The 5,958-nt window shown below is 61.9% G+C and overlaps 1 protein-coding gene across 1 annotated transcript; it reads right to left on the reverse strand.

The window, feature by feature from the left end:
- Nucleotides 1-842: 842 nt before the first annotated feature.
- Nucleotides 843-4,855, reverse strand: LOC309683825 (E3 ubiquitin-protein ligase HUWE1-like). Its single transcript, XM_082499828.1, has 6 exons — nt 4,543-4,855; nt 4,277-4,429; nt 2,098-2,225; nt 1,889-1,971; nt 1,065-1,242; nt 843-986 (listed from the first exon to the last, which is right to left on the reverse strand). Exons 1-6 carry the CDS (start codon nt 4,675-4,677, stop codon nt 983-985), a joined length of 681 nt encoding a protein of 226 aa, XP_082355954.1. The 5' UTR covers nt 4,678-4,855; the 3' UTR covers nt 843-982.
- Nucleotides 4,856-5,958: the final 1,103 nt, after the last annotated feature.

Genomic DNA, 5,958 nt, shown 5'->3' on the forward strand with positions numbered 1-5,958 from the left:
GCGGGGATGGGGGTCGTGGTGAGCCCCCCCCAAAACCGTGGCACCCCCCCTCCGGGCCTCTCCGACCCCCCCATGGCCTCTCGGGACCCTCCCGAGGCCCTAAAATCTCCCCCACCAGCCCCAAATCCTCCCTCTGACCCCCATAACACCCCCCCCCCTTTCCCCACCCAGCTCCCCCCTCCCCCAAAACGCCCCACACCCCCAACACCCCCCCAACTTTGGGGGTGCAGAGACATCAGTCACCCCCCCATGACCTCCCAGACCCCCCCCAGCCCCAAATCCCCCCCTTCCTATCCCAAATCTCCCCTTCCTGTCCCAAATCCCCTCTCCAATCCCTATAACCCCCCCTATACCCCTTCCCCACCAACTCCCCCCAACACCCCCCAACTTTGGGGGTGCAGAGACATCAGTCACCCCCCCCATGACCCCTCAGACCCCCCCCCAGCCCCTAAATAACACCCCCAGCCCCTAAATAACACCCCCAGCCCCCAAATCCCCCCCCTTCCAGCCCCAAATCCCCCCTCCAATCCCTATAACCCCCCCTATACCCCTTCCCCACCAACTCCCCCCAACACCCCCCAACTTTGGGGGTGCAGAGACATCAGTCACCCCCCCATGACCTCTCAGACCCCCCCCCAACCCCTAAATAACACCCCCAGCCCCTAAATAACACCCCCAGCCCCCAAATCCCCCCCCTTCCAGCTCCCCCCTCCAATCCCCATACCCCCCCCCCCCACCCCTTCCCCACCAACTCCCCCCAACAATCCCACCGTCCCTCCCCACATTCCCCCCCCCAAAATCCCCCCGCGCCCCCCCCCCAACCCCCCAACATACCGGGGGGGGTCCTCCTTTCCCCTTCCCTCCGGATCCCGGCCTTCCTCGCTCGCCCGCTCCCCTTCGGCGCCTTCTTTCCCTCCTTTGCCGGATCGGGGCGCTCGCAGCAGCGTCAGCATCACCGGCCGCCTGTTGCCCGTCTCCTCGTTCACCTGTACGACAACACCCGGAGGGGTTACGTACAAGGAGGGGGTGTCCCCGTGTCCCCCCGTTGGGCTGACAGCGCTTACCTGCACCATGGTGGTGAACTGGACGGTGTAGCGGCGGCGGCCGGCGGTGAAGCGGACGCTGGTCTCGCCGGCGCGCCAGGCGGCGTCGATGGTGCTGTTGTTGCTGGCGCTGTAGCTGCACCACCGACCCGAGCGGTCGTCGAACCCAGCGCCAGTTGTTCCCAGTTGCCTGGAGATACTGGGAAAGGGAACAGAGGCGTCAGCAGTGTGTCACCCCCCTACTCCTGTCCCCCCCTGCCAGGGGCTGTTTGTCACCCTCCCCTGGCGCGCTGTGTCCCCCAGGACCCCGTGTCGCCCCCCAGGACCCCCTATCACCCCCCAGGACTCCATGTCACCCCCCAGGACCCCGTGTCACCCCCCAGGACCCCGTGTCACCCCCCCCAGGACTCCACTGTGTCACCTCAGGACCCCCCTTGTGTCCCCACAACCCCATGTCCCCCCCCAGGACTTTGTGTGACCCCCTCCCGGGACCCCATATCCCCACCCCACGACCTCTTCCCCATCCCAGACCCCCCTGTGTTCCCCCCCCGGACCCCCCCAGACACCCCATGTCCCCCCCAGGACCCCCATATCCCCCCCAGACACCCCATATCCCCCCCCCGACACCCCATATCCCCCCCAGGACCCCCATATCCCCCCCCAGACACCCCACGCCCCCCCCAACACCCTTCATCCCCCCAAATCCCCCCCAGAACCCCACATCTCCCCCCAGACACCCCACTTCCCACCCCCCCCCCCCCCCAGGACCCCCCCACGCCCCCCAGACCCCCCATGTCCCCACATCCCCCCCCCCCAGTGTGTGTCCTCCCCCCAGACCCCCCCACCTTGTTCATCTGAGCCCTGCGCTTGGGAGGAGACGGCCGTCTTCTCGTAGAAATCGATGAGCAGCAACACGGGAGTGATCCACCTTTCGGGAATAAAACCCACAGGAATAGGTCAAGGTTGGAGGGAGGGGGGGGGAAAGGGGGTTACGGGGAAGAGGGGGAGGGCGTTTGCAGGGGGGGGGGGAAAAGCCATCCCCCCCCCTCCTTACTTGGGGGTCTGCACCTCCTTGTGCTCCTTGGCGGCCTGCAGGCAGGGCTGCACCACCTCCAGCAGTTTGATGAGGACGTCCAGCACGCAGCTGGATTCCACCACCCGGGCGCAGGGCAGCTTCAGCTCCTACCGCCGCACGGGGAGGAAAGGGGGGAGGGGGGGGGGGGCGTCACCCCCCCAAAAAAAAAAAAAAAACAACCCCAAACACCCCCTAAAATAAAAAACAACCCCCCCCCCTAAAATACCTACCCCCCCCCAAATGCCTAACCGCTCCCCGAGATACCTGACCGCCCCCCAAAACACCCAACCGCTCCCCAAAATAACCTAACCGCTCCCCAAAATACTCAGCCGCCCCCCAAAAAAACCCAACACCCCTCAAAATACCCAACCGCCCCCAAAATACCCAACTGCTCCCCAAAATACCCAACCGCCCCCCCAAATACCCAACTGCCCCCTCAAAATACCCAACTGCCCCCCCAAACACCCAACCGCCCCCCAAAATACCCAACCGCCCCCCCAAATACCCAACTGCCCCCTAAAATACCCAAACGCCACCCCAAAATATCTAAACCCCCCCAAAATACCCAACCACCCCCCAAAATACTCAACCGCCCCCCCAAAACACCCAACCGACCCCCCAAAATACCCGACTGCCCCCCCAAATACCCAACTGCCCCCCAAAATACCCAACCGCCCCCCCAAATACCCAACTGCCCCCCAAATTACCCAACCGCCCCCCCAAATACCCAACCGCCCCCTAAAATACCCAACCGCCCCCCCAAAATATCTAAACCCCCCCAATATACCCAACCACCCCCAAAATACTCAACCGCCCCCCAAAACACCCAACTGCCCCCCCAAAACACCCAACCGCTCCCCCAAAATACCCAACTGCCCCCCAAAATACCCAACCGCCCCCCCAAAATATCTAAACCCCCCCAAAATACCCAACCACCCCCCAAAATACTCAACCGCCCCCCCAAAACACCCAACCGCTCCCCCAAAATACCCAACCGCTCCCCAAAATACCCAACTGCCCCCCAAAATACCCGACCGCCCCCCAAATCACCCAACCGCCCCCCCAAAACACCTCACTGTCCCCCCAAAATACCCAACCGCCCCCCAAAACATCTAACCGCCCCCCAAATACGCGACCAACCCCCAAAACACCCGACCGCCCCCCAAAAACACCCAACCACACCCTAAAATACCCGACTGCCCCCCAAAATACCTAACCCCCCCCAAAACACCCAACACCCCCCCAAATACCCAACTGCCCCCCCAAAATACCCAACTGCCCCCCGAAAACACACAATCGCCCCCCCAAAACACCCAACCGCCCCCCCAAAACACCCAACCGCCCCCCCAAATACCCGATCAACCTCCAAAATACCCGACCGCCCCCCAAAATACCTAACCCCCCCCAAAACACCCAACACCCCCCCCAAATCACCCGACTGCCCCCCAAATCACCCGACCGCCCCCCAAAACACCCGACCGCCCCCCAAATCACCCGACCGCCCCCCAAAACACCTCACTGTCCCCCAAAATACCCAACCCGCCCCCCCAAAACATCTAACCGCCCCCCCAAAACATCTAACCACCCCCCCAAATACCCGACCAACCCCAAAACACCTGACCAACCCCCAAAACACCCAACCACACCCTAAAATACCCGACTGCCCCCCAAAATACCTAACCCCCCCCAAAACACCCAACACCCCCCCAAATACCCAACTGCCCCCCCAAAATACCCAACTGCCCCCGAAACACACAATCGCCCCCCCAAAACACCCAACCGCCCCCCCAAAACACCCCAACCGCCCCCCCAAATACCCGACCAACCTCCAAAATACCCGACCGCCCCCAAAATACCTAACTCCCCCCTAAAACACCCAACACCCCCCCCAAATCACCCGACCGCCCCCAAATCACCCGACCGCCCCCCAAAATACCCGACCGCCCCCAAATCACCCGACCGCCCCCCAAAACACCCGACCGCCCCCCAAAACACCCGACCGCCCCCCAAATCGTCCCGCTTTAAGTGAGATTTCGGGGGAGAAGAGCGGCGGTACGCCCCCACGGTGACTATTAAAGCCAGAAAAACCACCAAAGGTGCTCCCGCCCCCAAAATATTTTGGGGTGCCCCCCCCCCCAACCCCTCCCCGGGGTCTTACCTCAAAGAGGAGGGTGAGGAGAAGGATGCGAGTGGCCAAATTCGAAGCTTGAGGCAAAGTCGCCATTTGACTGATCCATTCCGACACCGTTTTGGTGTCGCTGGTGGTGAGCGGCAGCGCCGCCTTGATGAGGACGTCGGCCGCTTCCCAAACCTAAATTATTTTGGTTTTTTTTGGGGGGGGGGGGGTCACCCCCACCGCGGCGAATCCATAAAATGAGAGGAACCGCTTCGTTTTTGGGGTTTTTTTGCTTTTTTTTTTTTTACCTGTTTGACCACTTGCTTGAGGACGGAGTCGCGGTAAGCAGCCCCGTTGCGTTTGACGGCCGTCATGATGAGGTCGCAGACGCGGTAGACGGTGTCGGGAAGTTCATCCAGGAGTTGGGAACAACCGGGTAACATGGAATCGGTGAAGGCCAAGAGCTCGGCCGCTTCCAGGGGTTCGGCCCCTTCGAATTTCTCCAGGCATTTGGCTTCTTCTTCTTCTTGGCGCTCGCGGGCGCGGCGCTCCTCCTCTTCTTTGCGGCAGGCGGCCTCCTGCGGCGGCGGAAAAAGGGGGGCGGAGAGGGGAAAACGGGGGGCGGAGGGGGGAAAATGAGCATCGGAGGGGGGAAAAGGGGGGGTTGCGGGGGGGGGGACGGGGTTGAGGGGGGAGAAATGGGGTTTGGAGGGGGGGAAATGGGGTTCGGAGGGGGGGGAAATGGGGTTCGGAGGGGGGAGAAATGGGGTTCGGAGGGGGAAGAAATGGGGTTCGGAGATGGAAAATGGGGTTTGGAGGGAGAAATGGGATTTGGAGGGGGAAATGGGGTTTGGAGGGGGAAATGGGGTTTGGAGGGGGGAGAAATGGGGTTTGGAGGGGGGAAATGGGGTTTGGAGGGGGAGAAATGGGGTTTGGAGGGGGGAAATGGGGTTTGGAGGGGGAAATGGGGTTTGGAGGGGGGAAATGGGGTTCGGAGGGGGAAATGGGGTTCGGAGGGGGGAAATGGGGTTTGGAGGGGGAGAAATGGGGTTTGGAGGGGGAAATGGGGTTTGGAGGGGGGGAAATGGGGTTTGGAGGGGGGAGAAATGGGGTTTGGAGGGGGGAAATGGGGTTTGGAGGGGGGAAATGGGGTTTGGAGGGGGGAGGAATGGGGTTTGGAGGGGGGAAATGGGGTTTGGAGGGGGAAGAAATGGGGTTTGGAGGGGGAAGAAATGGGGTTTGGAGGGGGAAGAAATGGGGTTTGGAGGGGGGAAATGGGGTTTGGAGGGGGGAAATGGGGTTTGGAGGGGGGAAATGGGGTTTGGAGGGGGGAAATGGGGTTTGGAGGGGGGAGGAATGGGGTTTGGAGGGGGAAAATGGGGTTTGGAGGGGAAGAAATGGGGTTTGGAGGGGGAGAAATGGGGTTTGGAGGGGGGGAAATGGGGTTTGGAGGGGGGAATGGGGTTTGGAGGGGGAAATGGGGTTTGGAGGGGGGAAATGGGGTTTGGAGGGGGGGAAATGGGGTTTGGAGGGGGGAAATGGGGTTTGGAGGGGAAATGGGGTTCGGAGGGGGGAAATGGGGTTTGGAGGGGGAAGAAATGGGGTTTGGAGGGGGGAAATGGGGTTCGGAGGGGGGAAATGGGGTTCGGAGGGGGGAAATGGGGTTCGGAGGAGGAAGAAATGGGGTTCAGAGATGGAAAATGGGGTTTGGAGGGGGGAAAATG

Source organism: Vanellus vanellus, assembly GCF_965231255.1.
Source record: "Vanellus vanellus genome assembly, contig: HAP1_SCAFFOLD_1790, whole genome shotgun sequence".
NCBI lineage: Eukaryota > Metazoa > Chordata > Aves > Charadriiformes > Charadriidae > Vanellus > Vanellus vanellus.

Bases quoted from the DNA above. Each gene is read 5' to 3' on its own strand.
- LOC309683825 (XM_082499828.1), bottom strand. From the start codon at position 4,677: ATGTTACCCGGTTGTTCCCAACTCCTGGATGAACTTCCCGACACCGTC. The intron at 4,430-4,542 runs GTAAAAAAAAAA...AAAATAATTTAG, and splicing joins TCAAGCAAGTGGTCAAACAG to GTTTGGGAAGCGGCCGACGT. The intron at 2,226-4,276 runs GTAAGACCCCGG...GTGCGGCGGTAG, and splicing joins TCCTCACCCTCCTCTTTGAG to GAGCTGAAGCTGCCCTGCGC.